At 37.7% G+C, this 27863-nt stretch overlaps 1 protein-coding gene across 3 annotated transcripts in view; it reads left to right on the top strand.

Moving 5' to 3' along the window:
• UNC5C (unc-5 netrin receptor C) overlaps nt 1–27863 on the top strand; it is a 393937-nt gene that overhangs the window by 225332 nt on the left and 140742 nt on the right. For all 3 annotated transcript variants that reach the window (XM_036853626.1, XM_036853625.1, XM_036853624.1), the window contains exon 2: nt 10829–11050. In XM_036853626.1, coding sequence (XP_036709521.1) covers nt 10829–11050 — 222 coding nt within the window. The remainder of the gene's footprint in view (nt 1–10828; nt 11051–27863) is intronic.

Genomic DNA, 27863 nt, shown 5'->3' with positions numbered 1-27863 from the left:
TTAACCTGATGGTGGAGGAGTTGTTATCTGGGCCAGTTTCCATGGTTGAGCATAGTACCCAGGCCATCTGTTGCAAATGAAGAAGGGAAGAATTTCACAACAGCCTGTGAGCCCACTGGTAATCAGTTCATTCGCATTTTGTCATGTCTGTTTCACTATGTATATTTTACTGACTCAGGGTCTTGAAAATTATCTGTATAAATTTCATTCTTACATCTGACTTGAGTACTAGAAGTGATGTACCATATTGCCTGATGTGAATTAATCTAGGGCATAGACTTAAATATACTGTATATGTATTACAAGAAATATTAATAAACTAATATCCTGTGGCTGGTTAAGGCATCTCTGTAGATCAAATTTAAGAGATGGGGTTCATACAGAGACTAGGATGATATATTAATGAAACACTGGACTTATGACATGATGAAAACATTCCAAATGATAGAAATCATTTCTTAATAAGTTACATATTAAGTGTCATTTAACAAATACCTTGAAAAATCAATACTTTATGAAGCCTCAAACCAAGACATAGAATTACTTCTCTTTCCTTGGAGTGATCCTCTTGTTTGAAAATTCCAAATTAAGGAAATGCAAAATTAGTTTGTCTATACATTTTCTAAATATATCAGATCATTACTGGTTTTTTTTCCCCAGCACTTAACAGAACGCTGTTTGACTTGAAAACACATGTGTGACTTTTTCTGAACGTCCGTTAGTCTTCCCAATAGTTTACAATAAAATAAGCAGAAGAATTTTTTTTGAAAGCAGTTCATATCATTTTATCCACATTTGAACTTCCCTGAAGTCAGGGATGAAGTGAAGGATGAAGAGATATATGCATTGGCCTGGCAGGGTAATCAGTTTTTAGTGCTTCTCTATCTTTCTATAGGATGTGAATATATAAGTACTTTTGCTACATTACTGAATAAGGTAAGGTGGTATACAATCATCTTTCCTGCTAAAGGAACAATGTGTCTTACAATCATCCTTCCTTCTAAAGGAACAAATCTCACCTTCTAAAACAATGACTGAAAGAAAGACTTTTTATATTTTACATACCTGAATAAACATATTGTTATGAAATACATACATGTGGTTGTATGTATAAATATACACCAATAGTAAAAAAAAAAATCAAGTTGACCCTCTGCCTTCATGAGTAATAAAAATTAAAAACAACAGTAACATTTTACAGGATTTGAGTCTGATATTTTGTGGCACTTTATTGATTATCAGCACTGTCCGTCGTTACATATAACAGTAAGTGCTTTGGAAGAGAAAAACAAGGAAAAATGGAATAAGACCTTCAAGACATCAGCTTCACCCTGATGGATCTGTCAATACCTCAGTTCACCATTCCTTCGCCTTTCTGAACTATGTTTATTTAAGCAGTCTTGAGTGTTTTTGCATATTGACTAAAGAAGCTGAAATTGATGGAAATGAGGTTATCCTTTAGTAAGCTGATAATTTGGGTCCTTGATGTTCAACAATTGAAAAACCAGAAATGATGCCTTGCCAGAAGAAAGTAAATTAAGGAAGTAAAGTGAGAAAGCAAGTTAGAGACAGGAAACATCATTTACACTGTAGGGTCAGTAATTTATAATTGTGGAGCAGTTTTGAAAGTTAGTTTTGTCAGTGATGCAAGTGAAGCCAGTTTTGACTGCAAAACAGATTGGTAGAGACCAGATGTCATTACTGTTTGACAGCTGTCATGTGACCTAGATGAAAAAGGTCCCAGGCCAGGATTCTTCGTGAGCAAATGTCCCCTTTACCAATGGCCATCTCTCCAAGCAGGGCAACAACTGAATGAGCGATGCACTGAGTTCCAAGATAACATCTTAGCAACCAGTTTTCAACTACCAACACCATAAACTGCATTTGCTGCTGAATCTATGTGCTTTTAAAGAACTTGTAAAAACTTTTAATTTTGGCCTCAGAGTTTTGACCTTATATATTAGCCCAGGGTGCTTAATCAACTTAGGGAATTAATAGTAGTTTTGTTCTCCACTATACCTCATAGGAAGAAAAGTATCAGGCCTAACTTAAGTATAGTGTATTAGATTCCTTTGACTTTTGTGAAATATAATAATAGGGTTTTTAAAGGCACTTTTATTATTTTCTGTTTTTTATTTGGAATCATGCAGAACCCAACTTAAAGGAAAACATACCTCAAAGTGGGCAAATATCTCTGATGGTTTTGGGATTTTGTTTATTCTGTGGTGTTGGGACAGCAGGGTGGGAGAAATATGTTTAATAAATTTCAGTGCTATAAAAAATGAGACTTTTGTTCTTCATGTTATTACTCTAATATTATTAATATTCTAATGAGAATAGGTGCGACTAGTCATATAACACATATGGAATTTGAGATATAGTTTCCAAATAAGACTAAACAGCATTTCTAGACTCTAGGCTCTACTGTGGAACTAATATTGGTTGACTTGATGCTGTCATCTATATTTCCAGTGTTGAGAATAATTCCGAGCTTAATAAATATGTTTGGTTGAATGAATGAATATACCATGAAGTGGCATATTTTGAAAATAACGACAGATTTGAATCTGAGCTTAAAGATTTTTAATTCATATTTCTGTATTTCTTCTCAGCTCCTTGCATAGGATTCAAGATTTACCTAAGAGCCTTATACTTTTCTTTTCTTTTTTTTTTAACATCTTTATTAGAGTGTAATTGCTTTACAATGGTGTGTTAGTTTCTGCTTTATAACAAAGTGAATCAGCTATACATATACATATATCCCCATATCTCCTCCCTCTTGCGTCTCCCTCCCACCCTCCTTATCCCAACCCTCTAGGTGGTCACAAAGCACCAAGCTGATCTCCCTGTGCTATGCAGCTGCTTCCCACTAGCTATCTATCTTCCATTTGGTAGTGTATATATGTCCATGCCGCTCTCTCACTTCGTCCCAGCTTACCCTTCCCCCAGCGCCCATGTCCTCAAGTCCATTCTCTACGTCTGTGTCTTTATTCCTGTCCTGCCCCTAGGTTCTTCATAACCATTTTTTTTATTATTATTTGTTTTTTTTTAGATTCCATATATATGTGTTAGCATATGGTATTTGTTTTTCTCTTTCTGACTTACTTCACTCTGTATGACAGACTCTAGGTCCATCCACCTCACAACAAATAGCTCAATTTTGGTTTTTTTTGGCTGAGTAATATTCCATTGTATATATGTGCCACATCTTCTTATCCATTCATCTGTTGATGGACACTTAGGTTGCTTCCATGCCCTGGCTATTGTAAATAGAGCTGCAATGAACATTGCGGTACATGAATCTTTTTGAATTATGGTTTTCTCAGGGTATATGCCCAGTACTGGGAATGTTGGGTCATATGGTAGTTCTGTTTTTACTTTTTTAAGGAAGTTCCATACTGTTCTCCATAGTGGCTGTATCAATTTACATTCCCACCAATAGTGCAAGAGGGTTCCCTTTTCTCCACACCCTTTCCAGCATTTATTGTTTGTAGATGTTTTGATGATGGCCATTCTGACTGGTGTGAGGTGATACTTTATTGTAGTTTTGATTAGCATTTCTCTAATGATTAGTGATGTTGAACATTCTTTCACATGTTTGTTGGCAATCTGTATATCTTCTTTGGAGACATGTCTATTTAGGCCTTCTGCCCATTTTTGGACTGGGTTGTTTGTTTTTTTGATATTGAGCTGCATGAGCTGCTTATAAATTTTGGAGATTAATCCTTTGTCAGTTGCTTCATTTGCAAATATTTTCTCCCATTCTGAGGGTTGTCTTTTTGCCTTGTTTCTGGTTTCCTTTGCTGTGCAAAAGCTTTTAAGTTTCATTAGGTCCCATTTGTTTATTTTTGGTTTTATTTCCATTTCTCTAGGAGGTGGGTCAAAAAGGATTCTTGCTGTGATTTGTGTCATAGAGTGTTCTGCCTATGTTTTCCACTAAGAGTTTTATAGTATCATGCCTTACATTTAGGTCTTTAATCCATTTTGGGCTTATTTTTGTGTATGGTGTTAGGGAGTGTTCTAATTTCATTCTTTTACTTGTAGCTGTACAGTTTTCCCACCACCACTTATTGAAGCGGCTGTCTTTTCTCCATTTCATATTCTTGCCTCCTTTATCAAAAATAAGTTTACCATATGTGCGTGGGTTTATCTCTGGGCTTTCTATCCTGTTCCATTGAGCAATATGTCTGTTTTTGTGCCAGTACCATACTGTCTCGATTACTGTAGCTTTGTAGTATAGTCAAGTCAGGGAGCCTGATTCCTCCAGCTCCGTTTTTCTTTCTCAAGAATGCTTTGGCTATTCAGGGTCTTTTGTGTTTCCATACAAATTGTGAAATTTTTTGTTCTAGTTCTGTAAAACATGTCATTGGTAGTTTGATAAGGATTTCATTGAATCTGTAGATTGCTTTGGGTAGTATAGTCATTTTCACAATGTTGATTTTTCCAGTCTAAGAACATGGTATATCTCTCCATCTGTTTGTATCATCTTTAATTTCTTTCATCAGTGTCTTATAGTTTTCTGCATACAAGTCTTTTGTCTCCTTAGGTAGGTTTATTCCTAGGTATTTTATTCTGTTTGTTGCAATGGTAAGTGGGAGTGTTTCCTTAATTTCTCTTTCAGATTTTTCATCATTAGTGTATAGGAATGCAAGGGATTTCTGTGCATTAATTTTTTATCCTGCTACTTTACCAAATTCATGGATTAGCTCTAGTAGTTTTCTGGTAGCATCGTTACAATTCTCTATGTATAGTATCATGTCATCTGAAAAAAGTGACAGCTTTACTTTTTTTTTCCAGTTTGTGTTCCTTTTATTTCTTTTTCTTCTCTGATTGCTGGGGCTAAAACTTCCAAAACTATGGTGAATAATAGTGGTGAGAGTGGGCAACCTTGTCTTGTTCCTGATCTTAGTGAAAATGGTTTCAGTTTTTCACCATTGAGAGCGATGTTGGCTGTGGGTTTGTCATATATGGCCTTTATTATGTTGAGGTAAGTTCCCTCTATGCCTACTTTCTGGAGGGTTTTTATCATAAATGGATGTTGAATTTTGTCGAAAGCTTTCTCTGTATCTATTGAGATGATCATATGGTTTTTCTCCTTCAATTTGTTAATACGGTGTATCACATTGATTGATTTGCGTATACTGAAGAATCCTTGCATTCCTGGGATAAACCCCACTTGATCATGGTGTATGATCCTTTTAATGTGCTGTCGGATTCTGAATGCTAGTACTTTGTTGAGGATATTTGCATCTATGTTCATCAGTGATATTGGTCTGTAGTTTGCTTTCTTTGTGACATCTTTGTCTGGTTTTGGTAACAGGGTGATGGTGGCCTCATAGAATGAGTTTGGGAGTGTTCCTCCCTCTGCTATATTTTGGAAGAGTTTGAGAAGTATAGGTATTAGCTCTTCTCTAAATGTTTGATAGAATTCGCCTGTGAAGCCATCGGTCTCAATTTCAGTGCTTGTGATTGGTCTGTTTATATTTTCTATTTCTTCCTGGTTCAGTCTTGGAAGGTTGTGCTTTTCTAAGAATTTGTCCATTTCTTCCAGGTTGTCCATTTTATTGGCCTATAGTTGCTTGTAGTAATCTCTTATGATCCTTTGTATTTTTGCAGTATCAGTTGTTACTTCTCCTTTTTCATTTCTAATTCTATTGATTTGAGTTTTCTCCCTTTTTTTCTTGATGAGTCTGGCTAATGGTTTATCAATTTTGTTTATCTTCTCAAAGAACCAGCTTTTAGTTTTATTGATCTTTGCTGCTGTTTCCTTCAGTTCTTTTTCATTTATTTCTTATCTGATCTTCATGATTTCTTTCCTTCTGCTAACGCTGGGGTTTTTTGGTTCTTCTTTCTCTAATTGCTTTAGGTGTAAGGTTAGGTTGTTTATTTGAGGTGTTTCTTTTTTCTTGAGGTAGGATTGTATTGCTATAAACATCCCCCTTAGAACTGCTTTTGTTGCATCCCATAGGTTTTGGGTCATCTTGTTTTCATTGTCATTTGTTTCTAGGTATTTTTTGATTTCCTCTTTGATTTCTTCAGTGATCTCTTGGTTATTAAGTAGTGTATTGTTTAACCTCCATGTGTTTGTATTTTTTGCAGGTTTTTTCCTGTAATTGATATCTAGTCTCATAGCATTGTGGTCAGAAAAGATACGTGATATGATTTCAATTTTCTTAAATTTACCAAGGCTTGATTTGTGACCCAAGATATGGTCTATCCTGGAGAACATTCCATGAACACTTGAGAAGAAAGTGTATTCTGTTATTTTTGGATGGAATGTCCTATAAATATCAATTAAGTCCATCTTGTTTAATGTGTCATTTAAAGCTTGTGTTTCCTTATTTCTTTTCATTTTGGATGATCTGTCCAGTGATGAAAGTGGGGTGTTAAAGTCCCCTACTATGATTGTGTTACTGTCAATTTCCCCTTTTATGGCTGTTAGTAGCATTTGCCTTATGTATTGCGGTGCTTCTATGTTGGGTGCCTAAATATTTACACTTGTTATATCTTCTTCTTGAATTGATCCCTTGATCATTATATAGTGTCCTTCTTTGTCTCTTATAATAGTCTTTATTTTAAAGTCTATTTTGTATGAAATGAGAATTGCTACTCCAGCGTTCTTTTAATTTCCATTTGCATGGAATAACTTTTTCTATCCCCTCACTTTCCGTCTGTATGTGTGCCTAGGTCTGAAGTGGGTCTCTTGTAACAGCGTATATACGGGTCTTGTTTTTCTATCCATTCAGCCAGTCTATGTCTTTTGGTTGGAGCATTTAATCCATTTACATTTAAGGTAATTATCTATATATATATTCCTATGACCATTTTCTTAATTGTTTTGGGTTTATTATGGTAGGTCTTTTCTTTCTCTTGTGTTTCCTGCCTAGAGAAGTTACTTTAGCATTTGTTGTAAAGGTGGTTTGGTGGTGCTTAATTTTCCTAGCTTTTGCTTGTCTCTAAAGGTTTTAATTTCTCTGTCGAATCTGATTGAGATCCTTGCTGTGTAGAGTAATCTTGGTTTTAGGTTTTTCCCTTTCATCACTTTAAATATGTCGTGCCACTCCCTTCTGGCTCGAAGAGTTTCTGCTGAAAGATCAGCTGTTAACCTTATGGGGATTCCCTTGTATGTCATTTGTTGTTTTTCCCTTGCTGCTTTTAATATTTTTTCTGTGTATTTAATTTTTGATAGTTTGATTAATAAGTGTCTTGGCATGTTTCACCTTGGATTTATCCTGTATGGGACTCTCTGTGCTTCCTGGACTTGACTCACTATTTCCTTTCCCATATTAGGGAAGTTTTCAACTATGATCTCTTTAAATATTTTGTCAGTCCCTTTCTTTTTGTCTTCTTCTTTTGGGACCCCTATAATTCAACTGTTGGTGCATTTAATGTTGTCCCAGAGGTCTCTGAAACTGTCCTCAATTCTTTATATTCCTTTTTCTTTATTCTGCTCTTCAGTAGTCATTTCCACTATTTTATCTAACAGGTCACTTATCTGTTCTTCTGCCTCAGTTATTCTGCTATTGTTTCCTTCTAGAGAATTTTTAATTTCATTTATTGTGTTGTTCATCATTGTTTGTTCGCTCTTTAGTTCTTCTAGGTCCTTGTTAAACGTTTCTTGTATTTTCTCCATTCTATTTCCAAGATTTTGATCATCTTTACTATCACTCCTCTGAATTCTTTTTCAGATAGACTGCCTATTTCCTCTTCATTTGTTTAGTCTGGTGGGTTTTTACCTTGCTCATTCATCTGCTGTGTGTTTCTCTGTCTTCTCATTTTGCTTAACTTACTGTGTTTGGGATCTCCTTTTCACAGGCTGCAGGTTCGTAATTCCCGTTGTTTTTGGTGTTTGCCCCCAGTGGCTATAGTTGGTTCAATGGCTTTTGTAGGCTTCCTGGTGCAGGGTACTAGTGCCTGTGTTCTGGTGGATGAGGCTGCATCTTGTCTTTCTGGTGGTAGGACCACGTCTGGTGGTGTGTTTTGGGGTGTCTGTGATCTAATTATGCTTTTAGGCAGCCTCTCTGCTAATGGGTGGGGTTGTGTTCCTGTCTTGCTAGTTGTTTGGCATAGGGTGTCCAGCACTGCAGCTTTCTGGTCATTGAGTGGAGCTGGGTCTTAGAATTGAGATGGAGATCTCTAGAAGAGCTTTCGCCATTTGATATTACGTGGAAGCAAGAGGTCTCTGGTGGACTGATGTCCTGAACTTGGCTCTCCCACCTCAGAGGCACAGGCGTGACATCCGGCCAGAGCACCAAGACCCTGTCAGCCACACGGCTCAGAAGAAAAGGCAGAAAAAAAGAAAGAAAGAAAGAAAAAAACAAAATAAAATAAAATAAAGTTATTAAAGATAAAAAAATTTAAAAATAATTTAAAAAAGCAAAAAAAGAAAGAAAGAAGAAAGCAACGAAACCAAAAAACAAATCCACCAATGGTAACAAGCGCTAAAAACTATATTAAAAAAAAAAACCATAAACAAACCAAAAAAAAAAGGACAGGTAGAACCCTAGGACAAATGGTAAAAGCAAAGCTATACAGACCAAATCACACAAACAAGCATACACATACACACTCACAAAAAGACAAAAAGGAAAAAAATATATATCGTTGCTCCCGAAGTCCACTGCCTCAATTTTGGGATGATTCGTTGTCTATTCAGGTATTCCACAGATGCAGGTACATCAAGTTGATTGTGGAGATTTAATCCGCTGCTCCTGAGGCTGCTGGGAGAGATTTCCCTTTCTCTTCTTTGTTCGCACAGCTCCCAGCGTTCAGCTTTGGATTTGGACCCGCCTCTGCGTGTAGGTCGCCTGAGGGCGTCTGTTCTTCGCTCACACAGGACGGGGTTAAAGGAGCAGCTGCTTCGGGGGCTCTGGCTCACTCAGGCCGGGGGAGGGAGGGGTACGGAGGAGGCGGGGCGAGCCTGCGGCATCAGAGGTGCCGTGACGTTGCACCAGCCTGAGGCGCGCCATATGTTCTCCCGGGGAAGTTTTCCCCGGATCACGGGACCCTGGCCGTGGCGGGCTGCACCGGCTCCCGGGAGGGGCGGTGTGGAGAGTGACCTATGCTCGCACACAGGCTTCTTGGTGGCGGCAGCAGCAGCCTTAGCGTCTCATGCCCGTCTCTGAGGTCCGCGCTGAGAGCCGCGGCTCACACCTGTCTCTGGAGCTCGTTTAGGCGGCGCTCTGAATCCCCTCTCCTTGCGCACCGGGAAACAAAGAGGCAAGAAAAAGTCTCTTGTCTCTTCGGCAGCTGCAGACTTTTCCCCGGACTCCCTCCCGGCTCGCCGTGGCGCACTAACCCCTTCAGGCTGTGTTCACGCCGCCAGCCCCAGTCCTCTCCCTGCGATCCGACCGAAGCCCGAGCCTCAGCTCCCAGCCCCGCCCGCCCCGGCGGGGGAGCAGACAAGCCTCTCGGGCTGGTGAGTGCTGCTCGGCACCGATCCTCTGTGCGGGAATCTCTCCGCTTTGCCCTCCGCACCCCTGTGGCTGCGCTCTCCTCCGTGGCTCCGAAGCTCCCCCCTCCGCCACACGCAGTCTCCGCCCGCGAAGGGGCTCCTAGTGTGTGGAAACCTTTCCTCCTTCACAGCTCCCTCCCACTGGTGCAGGGCCCGTCCCTATTCTTTTGTCTCTGTTTTTTTTTTTTTTTTCTTTTGCCCTACCCAGGTAAGTGGGGAGTTTCTTGCCTTTTGGGAGGTCTGACATCTTCTGCCAGCGTTCAGTAGGTGTTCTGTAGGAGTTGTTCCACATGTAGATGTATTTCTGATGTATTTGTGGGGAGGAAGGTGATCTCCATGTCTTACTCTTCTGCCATCTTGAAGGTCGAGCCTTACACTTTTCAAATAAATTTTTCTAATGAAGTTCCTCTTGCTTTTGTCAGCTCTCAAGGCTACCACGGTGTAGTGGGAGGTGTAGTGCTGTGTTGGGAAGAGCACAGTTTTTGAGGGAGACAAAACTGGCTTCTGATCCCAGCTCAGCTATTTACCACCTGTGTTTTCAGGTAGTAAATAGCAGAGCTGGGATCAGTGATCCTCCCGGATGTTGAGTTTTGCCAGGTGTGAAAATGAGAATAATCATCTAAATCCTTAATTGAACAACCAGTCAATAGACCTAACATACTGCCTGGTTCATAGCAGGCACTCAATTTACTTAACTAGATGATTTATGAATCATTATTGTTATCCAACCAGGTTTGTTTGCCCAATATGCAGCAAGTCAAAATGCAGAGATGCCTAGGTTTGCAGGAAAGAGAGGGTTTATTCACAAGGCAGCCAAGTAAGGAAATGAGGAACAAGTCTCAGAACCACCTCCACAAAGGCAAGGGCTTGGGGGTATTTATGAGGAAAAATAAAGAAGCAGGGTGGTCTAAGGCATGGGGAGCATGGGGGAAGGTGATTGGAAAAAGGTGCAGTAATTGTTGTTCCACACAGGTGTAACTCATCTATAGGCTTCTGTTCACTCAAAAATGAAGGCCCTTAGCAAGATCTGAGGGTGGAGTTTTCAGCTCTTTGATGTCAAAAGATCACCCAGTGTACACTCACAGGTGCCCAGTTCAAGGGTCAGTGGTCCTATCCAGTTTTAACCAGCTCAGCTCAGAGTAGACACAGCTGACTCCAAGTTCCTGGAAAATGACTCAGGCAAACATCTTATTGTTTAGGCGAGGTGCTCTTGGAGGACATGCAAGTCTTTTGTAGACCTTGATTAATGAAGGCAGGTGAAATGGATTTGACTAATGATTACCCAACAGTTTCATTATTTTTGAAAGAGTAGCAAGTGAAAGGAAAATGGCTACAATGTTTTGAACATTTTTCACTTTCTTCTTGTTTTACCAGAGGACGACTTTTTTCATGAACTCCCAGAAACCTTTCCATCTGATCCACCTGAGCCTCTGCCACATTTCCTTATTGAGCCTGAAGAAGCTTATATTGTGAAGAATAAGCCTGTGAACCTGTATTGTAAAGCCAGCCCCGCCACACAGATCTACTTCAAGTGCAATAGTGAATGGGTTCATCAGAAGGACCACATAGTAGATGAAAGAGTGGACGAAACCTCTGGTGAGTTTTCCATTGCATTTGGACTGCTGTTTAGGATTCACTTACTACTTTGCCAGGTTGTCATATTGTTCTTTCAGTTATTGAAATTGAAAATAGAATTATTATCCTTTGGTAAAAAGTTTTAACTCAGTTTGGTTAAGATTTGGTGATCTCTTTCCATGTATTGCAAAGTAAAATGTGATGAATAAATCTTGACTTGATTCCTGTTAGACTGCATAGAATTAAGGCATGGTTCATGCTTAAGAAGATAAATAATGAGAGTGAATAGACTGAATTATGGTAAATAAATACCCTAGTAAAAGATGCCCTTGAATTTCACTTGTGTGTCAAGTCTGGTGTCAGGTCCAAATATCCTGGGATTGAGGAACATGTTCAATTAATGATAAATTGTAGATGTTTACATGACTGTCAAATGTTAATTTCCATGCATAGTTTCCCCTTATATATTTTTAAACAATTTTAAACACTGTAGATTCAAAATATTCTGTACCGTTAACTTACATCTAAAAATGAATCCTAATTACCTAATTCTTGGCTAAAGTTAAATCAAGAGTGATTGAGAATAGTGATATTGTGGGATCCACAAAGAGAAGTTGTGAGTGTAGACTCCATCTGGGTGGGTTTTCATCAGAGTATCTTTGCTTCTGGCATTGTTAAAACTCCTGACTTCATTGCTCTGTAAACATCATTCTTAATAGTAAAATACTAAAGGCAAAGAGTATGAAGTAGATCTTAATAAATGGTGGGATTTACACTGGCTATAAAGGAAACTTTCTTAATAGGAAATCTTTATTCCACAATGGGTAAGTTAAGATAGTTCTGGAAACCCCTAGAGTTATTTTAAACTTAAAAGATACATATCTTTCTATAGTGATTTAACAGTTTTTGGTCTCCAGTAGGGAGAATAACAATTTGAACTTTTACATCCCTTCTAGATCTGTGATTTTATATTGACATGTATTTTAAAAATTAAGACTTTATTGATCAATGTGTCCAAGCTAAATAGTGACAAATATGATAAAAGTGAAAGCATTTAAATATCTTCATTTTCTTTCATAAATATCTCTACGTACCAAAATGGATACGTGTTTTCAAAATTCAATTGTAATTAATTCATATTGTATCTAAATGTTGGTTAATGAGGGGCAAGGAGTGACCAGCATTTGAAGGAGATCTGCTTTCAGTGTCTCTAATAATAAAGAGCTATTAGGTGATGGAGCATACATAGAACAGACTGTGAGAGGCCTGAGAAGAGGCATCTTTTTAAAAAAAAGCATGCGAGACATATACTTATGTAACACAAATGGTTTTAGAAAATCAGGCGGCAGCTCTACATAATTTTCAATTTGTGAATCAATATGCTCACTGCATGCAAGCTGATGACTATAGAAATAACGGGGTATCCAACTGTATGGTCTCTTCCTTCAGGGAATTGGTCTATTACACCTCTTGGTCTAATTACTCACTAAATAACTCCTCCAGATGTCTTCAAAATCTCATGAATTGAGTTTTATTTGTTTCAGCTCATTTATTTGTAAAGATTTCAAACACACATGTTTTAATAGTAACAGGAAAAAGAAAGAAATCACAAAACTAAAATGAGAGTCATAAACATACTTAGGCTTGTCTTTACTAGATTAATGAAAAAGCTTTTATAGGAAGACTGTAAATAAAGACAAAACTGCTCTGATATGGAGCACCTCCAGCAGATTTATGCTATCTTGGTAATGTGTGTGTGTGTGTGTGTATGTGTTTGTGTGTGTGTGTATTTTTATTTTCTTTTTAAAAGACATTTCCTCTCCATAAAGCATTATATTTTTTACTATTTCCACATAAAATTAATTACTATTGCATATACCAATGATTAAAAATACTTCTTAAAGCAACTATAAATGAAAATATATGGCATGTTTCAAATTCAGAAGGGAATAGATTAGAGCTAAGGAAAGATTTGTCAGCCCTAATACTTGCGTAGTATTCATATTTGGAGTGGGACACAACATACTTTTTTGTTGTCTTTTGTTTTGATCCAAAACTGTACAAGATAGTGAGCATCCAAGAGAATGATTATCTTTAGATTTAGGAAAAAGACAGAGATACCCACAGATACTAGTATTATTTGGTATTGTTCTTAACACACTAGCCAATGCAATTAGACAGGGCAAATAATTGAAAAACATAAAAATTATAAAGCAAGTTGAAAACTATCATTTGGACAAATATGATTTTGTAGGTCTGGAAAACTTATGCAGTTTCATAGGAAAAAAATGAAAAAACATTAAGAGAATATAGAAAACTGGCTGATAAAAGATATACATAACCCATCAACTTTTCTAAGTACAGTCGATTCAAATTATAATGGAATAAAATATACCATTTACAATAACAATGTAAAAAATGTAGATACAAAGCTATCAAGAAATTTGTAGAATTTTAGAAGAATATAAAAATCTGCTCAGAGACCAAAAAAAAAATACAATGACTTGAATAAATGGAAAGACATATCTTGTTCTTAGATAGAAAGACAATATTTTTAAATGTTTGCTATTTGTAAATGAATCCATAAAGTCACCAACATTGTATGAAAAATAATTTGTGAAAATAGCTGGAAGAATTCTGAAATAGTAGCATAATAAGGAAATATAAGCTTTTTATAAGTGTATTATAAGGCTAAAGAAGTTTGATTGTAGCAAAGAATAAGATACACAGATTAATGGACCAAAATCGAAACCAGGAAATAAAATGTAAGGCATTTTACAGTATGTTGAAGATGATTTTTAAACCCACAACGTAGGCAGTTGGAAAAGTAATAAATAAATAAAGCTTGAGTTCTAGATCATTCTTTAGAATAAAATAAATTCTAGATGTTAGGGCTTCACATCATCATCATTATCATCATCACTGTCATCGTTGTCATTGGTAGTCATCACCATCGTCAGTAGGAGAAAATTTTGGCAATTTGTTGGTTGTTTGGTTTCAATGATGATCAAAGCTTTTTTAATGAAGACAAAATCCAGAAGCTTTATAAGAAAACATTATTTTTTAAAAAAGCATTATTAAATTTAAATAAAGCAAGAAAACCACCAAAACCAAGGGACAGATATATATTAATCAAAGGGCTAATTTAATTAATATATTACTAGCTCTTAAAATATGTTTAAGAAAAAGATCTGCAACCCAATATAAAAAATTGAGCAGAGTTTGGAAATGGAGATATAGGAAAAGAAATGTAAATGGTAAATACGCATCTAAGAAAACGTTGTCAAGATCAGAACAGTTCTTAGTATACAGTGTTGATGAAGGAGTGGGATAGGGGTATTTCATACTTTGTTGATGAGGTTGCAAATTTTTTTTTTTTTTTTTAAATTGGGGTTACAAGAGTTCTTCATGATTTTGGTTGCTGTCATTCTGGGAAATTCAGTACACAGTCTTGTGTTTTTAAGTTATTATTCGGGGGTGGGTTGTGTTTGTTTGTTTGTTTGTTTTTTATTATTTATTTATTTATTTATTTATGGCTGTGTTGGGTCTTCGTTTCTGTGCGAGGGCTTTCTCCAGTTGCGGCGAGTGGGGGCCACTCTTCATCGCGGTGCGCGGGCCTCTCACTATCGCGGCCTCTCTTGTTGCGGAGCACAGGCTCCAGACGCGCAGGCTCAGTAGCTGTGGCTCACGGGCCCAGTTGCTCCGCGGCATGTGGGATCCTCCCAGACCAGGGCTCGAACCCGTGTCCCCTGTATTGGCAGGCAGATTCTCAACCACTGTGCCACCAGGGAAGCCCCGAGGTTGCAAATTGATGTAATCTTTTTGAAGATCAATTTGAAAATACCTATCAATATTTAAATGTATACACTCTTTCACTCAGTAACTACAAGTTTAGGAACTATCTAAAAATAAAATTCCTAATGAGCACAAAGACTTGTATGAAAGGTGGTCCATTGCACCCTTGTTGCAGTTAGCATATCAAGGGCTGTTCAACTCTAGGATGGAATACTGTGCTGCTTTGTAAAACAGTGAGGTTTCTCCATATGTGAAGCTGTAGAAAAATCTCTCAGGTAAAATATGAAATGAAAACCGAAGTACAGAACATTGTGTGCAATATGTCCTTATTATGTAAAAAAGAGAATGCACATGTATTTGTCTATGCACTGGGTTTTTTTGAGAAACATACAAGCAGTTGACAGCTCAGAATCTGGGGCAGTAAGAGACTTCTTTTATTGTTTGATTTTTGTTCAATCCTGTGAACGTTTTATTTTCTTGATAGATAATGAAATCTGAATTTTAAAAGCCCAAACTACTTTATTGCGTCTCTTTGCCTGTTATCATACATCTTCAATCTGTACAACTACCGGAAGTGGGGAGATTTGTAGGCCTCATATTAGAGCTCTTTGCTTTCCTGTGAGATCAGAACACCGTGAATGGAATTGAACTGCTCGGTTTGGGGGTTTTTTCCTCTGAAGTTAGAGTCACCTGCAAATTTGGTGCTCAACTCTTTATTTAATACAGTCTGAGTATTGTTTTGTTATGGGCCTTAGTGATTCTTAATATCGAGAAATGTTAAGATACATTGTCTTGAAATATATTACAAATTAGAGAAATTTTCTTGGCATTTTAAAAATCAAATTGGTTCTCAGATGATAGGACAGAGAGAAGTCATTGCAAACAAGTTTGTTTTTATAGGTCCCTCTACCTTAGAATAATGATATCTGGAAGCATGTGGCAATCAGGTACATTGCCTTGCAACTAAGAAAAATCAACTGCATTCAGTAAAATCTCCATCAGAAGTACGTTTTAATTAAAAAACTACAAAATAACAAAACAAAAAAGAACAAAAGTTTCTCTCCAATTCACAAAATTCTTCCTTTTAATATGCTCTCTTGCTCTGAAGTATTAAGTAAATGATTATTTATATTCACTGAGCAAAGCTATTCCATTGATCATAAAATATGCTGATTAAAGATCATTCATTACTGTTACTGTTTGCTTTTCCATCATTTAAATCACATTTGCATTTCTTGAAAACATGTAATATTAAGAAACAGAAAAGTGGAAAGCAGCATATATTAGATGGTTTAGAAATTTTCAATGTTGAGAAGCTCTTGATTTGATAATATAGTAATAAGTACCCATGTTCCTTTAAGGATTCCAAAGAAATCTTGATCTACTCAAAATTTTATGGTTACATTTTTACAAAAAGCTCAGGCTTGGTTGCTTGCTTTCTATTTACTTGAAGCCTTTTCAACCCTTGTTTCCATGGTACCTAAGATTCACCATTGAAAAGTAAATATTTCCCCTCTGTGAAGAAGCAAGGGAGTTTAGAAAACCTCCATTGGCTTGAAATTTTACTAAACCCTAGGTTTTCCCTTTTCATCTTTTTTGCTCACAATAGCAGAATATTATCAATAGGACCAACACAACAACAACACAGAGAGTTCCAAGCTTTATACTGAATGTCATGTATTATGACATTTAGTCATCACAGCAATCTTACGAGATAATTTTGGGATTCTCTTTTTGCAAATGAGAAAACTAAGGCTCAGCAGAATAAAGAAACTAATTTGCCCCAGTTGCATAGCTAGGAGGTGACAGAGTCAAGATGTGAACCCAGGGTTCTCTGATTCCAAAGCCTCTGCTCTTGGCCCTCTAGTCAGTGTCTCCCTAAATTCTGCCATAACTGAACACAGAACTAAATTAAGCTAAAAAAAGAGCTATGTAATACAATTGTCCCTTTTCTCAGGAAAGAAAATCTGGTTCTAAATGTCAGCTAAACATTTATCTTTCATGCTATTCATCTCCCTTCTTGCCTTGTGTCAAGTTTTTCATATGTGACCCTTTGTGGTTCTTTAATAATTAAGATAGTGCTTATTAGGATTTGATTATTTTTATTTGTGAAGGTATTTAACATTTGGACAAATAGCAAAAATTAGAAAGAATTTCAATTGGTGAGCAAAAGGTGAGCCTTAACAGAAAAAAAGAAATTGATGAAGAGAAGCTATACTTGGATACAAATTAAATTGCCTTTACTCAAGACAGAGCTTTTAAAAAATATATTGTGCTCACTCAGATCCCCATTTGTTACAAGAGTGGCACAGTTGAAATTCTTTGTCCTCCTATTATTTGTCTTCCTATTTTACATACCTCTTTATTCCATTCCATCAGCAAAAACAGAAATCTCAGCTTTATCCCTTCTTCCAGTAGCCAAAGTGATCATCAAATACTGCTAATTCCTTCTCAGAGTTCTCCCATAAAACATCCTTCTGTTTTTAATTCTTGCTGCTACTCCCCTAGTATAGGCCTTAATTATATACCTCTTAGATTATTTAAATAGCCTCCTACACTTTCTTGGTGTCAGCCTTTCTCCTCAGCAATTAATTCTCCAGGTAGTTATAGGCCTAAAGAACAGGCCCGAGTGTTTTTATCATTCCATTTCTTAAAATATATGTCTTTCCTTTGTCCATGGAATAAAGCATATCCTCCTTGGTCATATATTCAAAAGCTTCAGTACAGTCTGTTCTTAATCAAACTTTCTAGCCTTATTTTAATAGTTTCTCCCCCACCGCATGCTCTGTATACTAGGCCAGTTTGTTTGTTTGTTTTAACAACAGCTCCTGTTTATTTTTTTATTTTTATTTATTTATTTTATTTATGGCTGTGTTGGGTCTTCGTTTCTGCGCGAGGACTTTCTCCAGTTGCGGCAAGTGGGGGCCACTCTTCATCGCGGTGCGCGGGCCTCTCACTGTCGCGGCCTCTCTTGTTGCGGAGCACAGGCTCCAGACACGCAGGCTCAGTAGTTGTGGCTCACGGGCCCAGTTGCTCCGTGGCATGTGGGATCCTCCCAGACCAGGGCTCGAACCCGTGTCCCCTGCATTGGCAGGCAGATTCTCAACCACTGCGCCACCAGGGAAGCCCCCAGTTTGGTTTTTCCTCTTAAACTGTGTTCAGTGAACCACCAGTGTCTTATAAGTGCTATTTGGGAAAACAAAAACAAAAAGGAAACAAACAAAAAGCTTTGCAGTCAAATAATTTCGGAAACACTGCAATAATTATATTCCCCTTTTGGAGAAAGTATAAAGTATATTTGCATGTAGAAGTCCCAGGAAAGCGCTGAAGTGGAAAAATATTTTTTAACCTCATATTGTTTGGTAGCTGAACTCTTTTTCTCAGAACCTGTGTTAAAATATCATGAGAACTTAATGTCACACCAGGACATGATTTAGAAAATGCTGCTTATACATTTTCAAAGGGAAATTATGTAAGATTTGTTTAAATTTTATTAAATGAATGCAAACACTCTACACTTTTGTGTCTTAGGATCCTGGAAGGTTTAAGCTGTGCGACTGTAACAGTCATTTAAACTCAATGAATTATTGGCCTGCTTCTCATTAAATTATATTAAAGTGAGCATTATCAGTTTTCTGTTATCATGACTTAACGGTGCTACTTTTGTCATATGGAACTTTAGGAACTAGGTCTGGTCATCTCCTGGCCTATTCCTAATTTTAGTTATTTGAAAGGGACAGTTATCACTTCTCCTTTCCCAAGTTCTCTCTCCTCTTCAGTCTAAACATTATGAGCTGAAGAGTAAGCTCCATGAATTCAGGGATTATGTCTATCTTTTTTGCTATTCTAGTTCCATGCTTAACTTGGTGTTGGGTTCTTAGTAGGTGCTCAATAAATGTGTGTTGTATGAAATAATGTTTCTTTATACCATACTTTCCTCCATCCTACTTCTGTTAAAATCCTACTCACTCTTAAAGAAGTATCTCAAAAGCAATATCATAGGTGAATCCTATAAAACCCCAAGTCATAGCATAAACATGTCCGCATTTCACTTATTTGTGCTTCCATTTTCATTATACTCATAAATGTGAAATGTATATGTGTATTATACATAAGAAGTTATCAATATTCAGTCATTTTTGAGGTACAAAAATGGCAGTTTCTTGTAATTCAATATCATATGTTATTTATGATATATATAAAATCTCTGTCTCTTCAACAGATTGGAATGGTATGGTAGGGCCTGTGTTTTGTAAAGCTTTGTCTTTTGTAGTTTATAACATATGGCATTAAGCACAAGAGATGATGAATAAAAGTTTGTTTGTGAGATTGTAGCCATTCATCCTACTAAATTTGGGTAACTGAAATGTAGTGACACATACTAATGATGTTTTTATTTGGAATACTTTGTGAATAGGTAATTTGAGAAATGCACAAACAAAGCATAATCTTCTATAAGAGTAGTTACTTTACACATTAAATACACACAATTTTCAGACCAATTGTTATTCTCCATGTAAAATAATTACTGTAAACTTAGTTCTCATTAATAGAGTTAATATTTTCAAAAGGACGTTAGGTGGGCTTTGTTTAAATTTTAGTAAATGATGCATAAAATTTGGATGCCCTATTTGAACTTTATTCCATATTTTGTTATGTAATTCAGTGGGAGTATTGCCTTTGCAAGAATAGAGCCTTATATTTGTAATATGTTTGTCTGCCAGTGAAGATAAATGATTCTGGAATATAAATCAATTATTTATTTGATTTCCTTCTCAAAGGTCCTTCTTTCAATACTAGAAACTAACAATTTTTCTTTTTGGTATGAGGCTAGCCCCAAAATAAAAATAGAAAACTGGCAAGGATCCATGTAGTACATTAAGGCTTTTCCACTGAGTCAATCAGGTAACTTGGCAAGAAAGTAGTTACCAGTTAGTGATAACAGAATATTAATTATCCCAAAATATATACTTTTTCATGTTCTTCATTTTTTAGTGCTCACAATTGATTTATCCTAATTTCACATCGACATTTTCTTTAAACAGCTGGGTTCACATGGCCAACATAATCCCAGCTGCAACGACAAAAATTGGTTGGATTGGAGTTCCAGAACTTGGATTTTAGTTGCTTTCATTCCATTCTAGCATGAAAATAGTCTTGGCTAGCTGAGTGACTTGGGCTCTCACTGTATATAAAGCTGGCTTTTGTTTCCATTCTTTTCCTAACTTACAAACAGAAGTGAGTACTTGAAAAATTTGGGGCTACACATTTGGATTCCTTTTGTTTCTAATATGTCATTGTCATGAAGTTTTTATTTTTGTGTGTTTTATAATTCCAATATTTGCAAACATCAATATTATAGATTCTGTACGTACTGCAAAACACCCTGACTACACCATATTTACAAAACTATATAATTTTAATTTAGTTCTATCCCATGGGGAAGATTTTTAAGATTTGAATTACATACTGTATAGAAAAATGTAACACCATGTATTTTTTAATACATGATTGTATTAAACATGATTGTAGAGTAAGAACATGATTGTAAAGTAAAGGCAAGAACACATCACATCTTTCAATGCAGTTCTAGCTAGCTGTGTTTCATTAGAGGAAAACAGAAATTTTCTAAAATTATATACAGCGAACGTTTTTAATGTAATGAACACGAAGGAATTCTCCCCTGCCAGTTAAAACTTAGGGCAAGGTTACTTGTAATGCATTACTCCTTTTTCTTCCTACAGCTAAGATGAAAGCATTGATTAATACAGTGTAATCAAGAATATGCATATAAGTTGATATGTAAGTACATACATATGTATATCTGTGTGAGTGTGTTTGTGTGTGTGCCTTTCTAAATTTTGAGAAGAGAAGATCAAATGCTACCCACCCCTAGGCTCATACAGAGACTACAATAAGAAACAGGAGTCCAAGAACCATTCTTCACTAGATTACTTGCTACCCAAACAGGGCATTTCAGGAGCACAACTAGTGATTGTGTTGCTATAGCAATTTTGCCATGTGCCCAGCAACCATGCATATGCCCACTTCAAAGTGAGAATAGCACAAGTGTTAAAAGCCATAATGTCTTTTTAATCTAATGTTTGCCTAAAATGTGTAAGGGTTTTAAAGAGAGTTTCTTGTTCTTTATTTTCATGGGAAGGAACATACTTAACAGAGTTCCAGATTATAATATGAAATGGATTTATCATCTTATTTAAGGAAGTTTGAGAACAATTTCAGCTTAAAAAAGAGGGTTAGCTTCCTAAAGAGCATGGCTTTCTCTCCAAATATAAATGTTCTTTTTTGGTGTCTGTGCCTATTATGCTAAATATAAATAAACCTGGTTGATAATTATGCAATAACGACCCAGGTTGTTGTCCTTCTTATTTTGTGATGTCAGGGATTGTTACCCATTCTGTTTGAGGCTCTGTATCTATCACTAAATCTTCCTATTCAATATTCTCCCAATACTTGGCTCAAAATTTTCTCTCTCCTCACCCCATGTTTTTGGGGCATCTTAAAAAATAGAACAGATAAATTTTTAGTTAAAAAAATGTTGCAATCAATGAATAATCTAACGCTGAAATTTGAGGGGTGAAGCCTTTACTTGCTCTGGATTCTTTAGTCTTCTCCCCCAAATATCATCAATCCAGAATCATCCCTTAGCTAGGGATTTTCAGAGCCCTCTTGGGGATGCCTGTTGAAATAACCAGTCTTGCCAATTCCTCTGAAAAGCACTATTTGGAGATACAAAACCAGCATATAAAACATGAGAACTACAGTTAGCAAAATATCAGGGCCTGGCAAAAAAGCAAGCACAGCATGTAGGAAGTATAATATCTAGCAATGAAAAACAATTCAGATTAGGGAAGTCTTAGACTCATTCCTAATTTCATTGAGGGTTTAACCTGATTTTTAAAATCTGTTTTGGAAGAAATCTCCAAGAACATGAAAGCAAGAGCAACAAGGAAATACTAAGGCATTTGCTGTCAACCCTGGCTGCATTTGACAATCATCAGTGGGAGATTTTTAAAAATACATATGTCCTGGCCTCACCCCCAGAGAGAATGGTTTAATTGGGAACAGGGCATAGCTTTTTCTTTGTCTGTCTGCTTGTTTTAAGCTCACTAGTAATGCTAATGTACAACCAGGCTTGAAAACTGTTGAGACACTGTTTTGAAAATGCAGCATAGAGGAAGTACATAGACTTTCTATTCAAAAACCATGACCCAGATACTTTACTTGGTGCTGTAAGTAGAGATAAAACTAAGACCTGATGCACTTAAGGAGATCACAGTCTAGAGAGGGCAAAATCGAGGCGGGAAAAGAGAGAGTGGAAAAGAGTATGTTTTACTGTTTGCTTGGGTTCTCCTTTCATGATGAGAATAAATTTGTGAAACCCCTTGATATTTCCATGGTATAGAGTTACATGGTAGAGAGCCCCTGCTTTCTTCAATATCCTTTCGCCTGTCTCTGCCTATTAAACTTCTCAGGCTGAGAGATAGCAGCCTCCTGACGGAAGAGGGGGGAACTCCAGGGCTTGAGTGAATTAAAATTTAGCTGGAAAAACCCAGGGGAATGTTCTGTACAAGGCAGTTCCAGGAATGGCAGGGAATGAATGACATGCCTCTTTTTATAGCTACAGCCTTGATGATTCTAGACAATGATGCCCTCTGTATGAAATGACGTAAGTGACCAAAAGGCTACCTCCCCACACCCATTCCATGGGGCATTTGTGAAACCAGAAAAACACCGCGTGGCAGACAGCTTTTCCTCACCTTTGTGCTCTGTCAGATTCTTGAGTCTACTCTTTGAATGTACAGACAGATAGTAAATGCCCTTAGTCACTGTATTAATTTCTGAGGGCTGCCACAGTAAATTACTATGAAATTCGTAGCTTAAAACAACAGAAATGTATTCTCTTACAGTTTTGGAGACTAGAAGTCTGAAATCCAGCGGAGTCACGCTCCTGGGGACTCTGGAGGAAACTCTGTTCCTTGTCTCTTCTAGCTTCTGGTGGGGGTCCTGGCATTCCTGGGCTTGTGGCCCCATCACTTCAATCTCTGCCTCCGTCTTCACATCACTTTCTCTTCTTTGTCTGTCTTATCTGTATGTCTCTTATAAAGACACTTATCACTGGATTTAGGGCCCACCTTGATAGTTCAAGATCTCAAAATCCTTAATTTAACTATATCTGCAAAACCCTTTTACCAAATAAGGTAACATTCACCTGTTCTGGGGATTCATATGTGAACATAATCTTGTTAGCCCACTATAGTCACCAAACATCTGTCAAGAAAAAGTCACTTAATATGACAGTTCAAAAGGGCAACGAACCTTAACAGACACCACACCAAGGGGACAAATAGGTGGCAAGTAAACATATGAAAAGATACTCCACGTCATATGTCAGGGAAATGCAAACTGAAACAATGAAATACCACTACAAATCTATTCGAATGGCCAAAATTCAGAACACTGACGACACCAATGCTGGCAAGAATGTGGGACAACAGGAACTCTCATTTATTTCTGGCTGGAAAGCAAAATGGTACAGCCACTTGGAAGGCAGCTTAGCGGTTTTTTACAAAACAAAACATACTCTTACCATATGACACAGCCATTGCACTCCTTGGTATTTACCCAAAGGAACTGAAAACTTATGTTCACACAAAAACATGGATGTTTATAGCAACTTTATTCATAATTGCCAAGACTTGGAAGCAACCAAGATGTCCTTCAGTAGGTGCATGGATAAATAAGCTTTAGTCCATCCAGACAAGGGAATATTATTCAGTGCTAAAAAAAAAAAATAAGTTGTCATGTCATGGAAAGATAGAGAGGAATCTTAACTGCATATTACTAAGTGAAAGAAATCAATCTGAAAAGGCTACATACTGTGTGATTTCAACTATTTGGCATTTGGGTAAAGGGAAAACTATGGAGACAGTAAAAAAAATCAGTGGTTGCCAGGGAAGGGAAGGATGAATGGTGGAGCACAAGAGGATTTTTAGGGCAGTGAAACTACTCTGTATCATACTTTATTGGTGGATACGTGTCATTACCTATGTCCAAACCCATAGAACGTACAATACCAAGAGTGAACCTTAATGTGAACTATGGACTTTGGGTGATGATTTGTTAATGTAGGCTCATCAGTTGTAAAAAAATGTACCACTCTGGTGGGAGATGTTGACAACAGGGAAGGCTATGCATGTGTGGGAGCAGGAGGTACATGGGAAATTTCTGTACCTGTCTCTCAATTGTGCTGGGAACCTAAAACTGCTCTAAAAAATAGTAGTAGTCTATTAAATACCAGGACCAGAAAAAGGCCATGATGGTGGAGGCATGAGTAGGGCTTCTGGGGGCTGAAAGAGAAGGCACTTACCTGGCTATTTCCCCTCGTTTAGTCAGTACTTCTAAGTTAACTATACATGTAGCAGGCAATGAAAGCATTTCCTCGTGTTCTTTACCAGCTTTCTGAAGCCTCGCCCAATCTGTTGCGTCGTACTGTGGGCCAGATGCAGGGAAAGAGCTGCACAGCCAGGCTCTTGTATCGCTCACTTTTCTCATGCCACGACATCCTTGCCAGCCTCTGTGCTCTAACAGTTGTCCTGTCTCATGGAAACGTAAAAATTCTCACAGCCACGTTTCTCATGAAAATTCTTGCCCCACAGAGTTGCCAAAACCAAATCGAAATAGCCAATACAACCAAAAGAGCTGCACTTGATAATTTCTTCTACACACACACACACACACACACACACACACACACACACACACACGCACTTTTGCTTGGCCTAGCAACACAATGGGAATGTAAACACATTGTTAGTGCAGTCGCTCTCAGTTGGCTTCCCAGATGGCTTAAGTTCAATAGATTTTTCCCCCTGATTTCCTCAGCTTCTCCTAGCAAGTGCTAAACAACCATTATGCCTTTTCCTGCACATTGAGATTCATCTGCAGCTACTAAACTGCCTCCAAAGTGCTTCAATTTTGCATGAGTGCTAAGCTGGGGACTGGGAGACATTACCCAGTGCTGAAGGCCCAGATCATTAGAAAGAGCATGTAAATCCTCTGAACCAGAAATAAAAAGTGCAGAGATTTCCTTTGTGAAGTCCCAACTGCAGCTTTATGTAAAACATGAACCTTTGGCAAGATTTTAGGTGTTTCTTTTTACCTTCTCAATTGTAATTTTGCCTGACTTTGGCTTATGTGTTCTCATTTTTTTAAACAGATATTTATTTCACAGTCAGAAGCATATGAAATAATAGCCACGCGCTGTCATTATTTCTCTTCTCAGGACACCGGAGCCCCCTTCACTTTTAACGGGGATGGAACTTCAAAGTATTGCTAAGGGATCACCCACATGATATATTTTTAAAACAAACCTGAAACCAGCTTTGAGGGGATGGGTGGAGATATATGAGATATGTGCAGGGGACATAAATCTATATTATTTAAGTATAGATGTAGGAAGTGTACCGATACTGGATTATGGAGCGAGGTTGGGGTAGAATCAGAAGAGGATAGTGAAAAGTATTAATGAGAAAGAGGTGGTTGTGTACTCACTTGTCAATAGATACGTCCCTGTACATTCTTACCTAAAAGTCCTGTTTGTGTTTTTCAAGGTGAGCGTCATTTTATCTGTACTTGATCTGTGTTTCCATGTCTGCTATCCTCCCAGCCTGCTTGTCAGACTATCTCGCTGCAGATTAGAAGCGTGCATGTGGTCAGCTGGAGCAGTACCTGTGGGAGAGCGGGCCCAGGAGGGCTGGAATTCTGAGTGTCCTGCAGCTCTGCCTGCTGTGGGGCTGGGCCGGGGCCCTAAGCCCGCGGAGTCGTGACAAAAGCTCTATGATGGGAAGGTTGACTCTGCATCCTCATTCAGTATTTCCTTTGCAGCAAAATTTTGTGAACAGTTATGAGAACATTTTACTTTTTTTTTGTCTATAGTATATCCATTCAAGAGTAATAAACCAGGCTCCTTTTACATGATTGGTCTGTAATTATTTCTCTTTTTCCATATATGTATGTAATAACTCAGGCTATCTTTCTTTTAAGATTCTGAGAGTAAAAATATACATTTAAGATGAGATACAGCAGTTCACTCTTTACCTCTAAACATATTTCCAAGGACATTTATTTGTTTATTTAAATTAATTAATTAATTTTATTTCTGGCTGCGTTGGGTCTTCGTTGCTGTGCGCGGGCTTTCTCTAGTTGCGGCGAGCGGGGGCTACTCTTCGTTGCGGTGCGCGGGCTTCTCATTGCGGTGGCCTCTCCTGTTGTGGAGCACGGGCTCTAGGCCTGCGGGCTTCCGTAGTTGTGGCACGTGGGCTCAGTAGTTGTGGTGCACGGGCTTAGTTGCTCCCCGGCATGTGAGATCTTCCTGGACCAGGGCTTGAACCCGTGTCCCCTGCAGTGTCCACTGCCCCACCAGGGAAGTCCTCCAAGGACATTTATTAACCACTGATTTTTTCAACACTGCATATGCAAGTGGGATCTGACAGAAATGTGACTAAATGGGCTTGTAGGGTAAGAAGTAAATGCATTCCAACTTGGAAGTAAAAAGAAAATACTAGATGAATGATATGCATATAAATATACATAGTATTATTTGGTGCATATGTATACTGCTTATATAACATACCCACTTTATGCTGAAACCCAGTTTTGTTTGTCAGCATGTTGTATCTATCCTTCAGACTGAATAGTCCTATCCATTAATTTCATTTTACTAAAAACCTGGCTAATCATGCAAATGTCATCTTTATTAGTGTATCATCACAAAATATTAATTATTGTGATTCCACGCCTTATGACACTGAACTGCACATATTAAATAGCTAGCTTTCCGGTTCTCCCATAGAGATTGTTTATCCACTAGGGTATGTATCCTTTGAAGGGAATACATTTATAAAAGAAAGGAAAAGAACAAAACTTTACCTGGAGATATGAACAGACACATGATTGAAGCTGTTTGTTCAGTTGGCAGTATTATACAGTTACATAAATATCTCAGGAAATCGGAGCTCGTGGTGGGAAACAATCATTTTTCCTTCTTTATTTTTCTTTGTGGTGCTAGTGCAGAATGGACGTGAAGACATTACAAGTTACACACGACATTCAGAATCAGGCATCACTCTTACATTATCTCAAGTTTTAGTTTTCCTATCTCTTGTGAAAACATCAAAATAAGATGTTGGACTGTAAAGAAAATTATAATAGTAACTAAACATTATAACCTAGATTTTCACATCAATTTCTTCAACATTTATTTTAGAAATAGTATTTTGAAAAACTGTAAGCACACTATTTGAAAATATTTTTCTTACATAATAAGCCAATTATACTGTTTTATAGCATTTGGGGCATAATATTAAAATCACACATTCAGATATTTGAAAACTCAATTATATTGTAGAAGGCCATCTAATATTTATGTCGTATTCTCTCCTTCCTGGGCACACAGGAATATTACAAGTCCCACTTCCTTGCCGTGCAGCTTGGCCAAGCGATTACTTCTAGCCCAAGGGGTATGAGTGAGCTGTGTTGAACTTCAGAGCCAAGCCTTTTAAGAGCAGGTGTGAGCTCTCTGTGCTCTCTTCTCCTTGCTTGGAGACCCTGGTAGCCATGCCTTATGTTTATCAAAAACTAAGTATAGGGCTTCCCTGGTGGCGCAGTGGTTGAGAATCTGCCTGCCAATGCAGGGGACACGGGTTCGAGCCCTGGTCTGGGAAGATCCCACATGCCGCGGAGCAACTGGGCCCGTGAGCCACAACTACTGAGCCTGCGCGTCTGGAGCCTGTGCTCCGCAACAAGAGAGGCCGCGACAGTGAGAGGCCCGCGCACCGCGATGAAGAGTGGCCCCCACTCGCCGCAACTGGAGAAAGCCCTCACACAGAAACGAAGACCCAACACAGCCAAAAATAAACATAATAAATAAATAATAAATTAAAAAAAAAAAACAAAAAACTAAGTATATGTAACTTAGAATCAGCAGAAGGTCAAAGAGACATTCTCTGCATTTAAA

This window comes from Balaenoptera musculus, chromosome 5, assembly GCF_009873245.2.
Source record: "Balaenoptera musculus isolate JJ_BM4_2016_0621 chromosome 5, mBalMus1.pri.v3, whole genome shotgun sequence".
NCBI lineage: Eukaryota > Metazoa > Chordata > Mammalia > Artiodactyla > Balaenopteridae > Balaenoptera > Balaenoptera musculus.
Note: the sequence above shows the minus strand (reverse complement) of the source record. Positions and strands in the feature narration are given on the sequence as shown.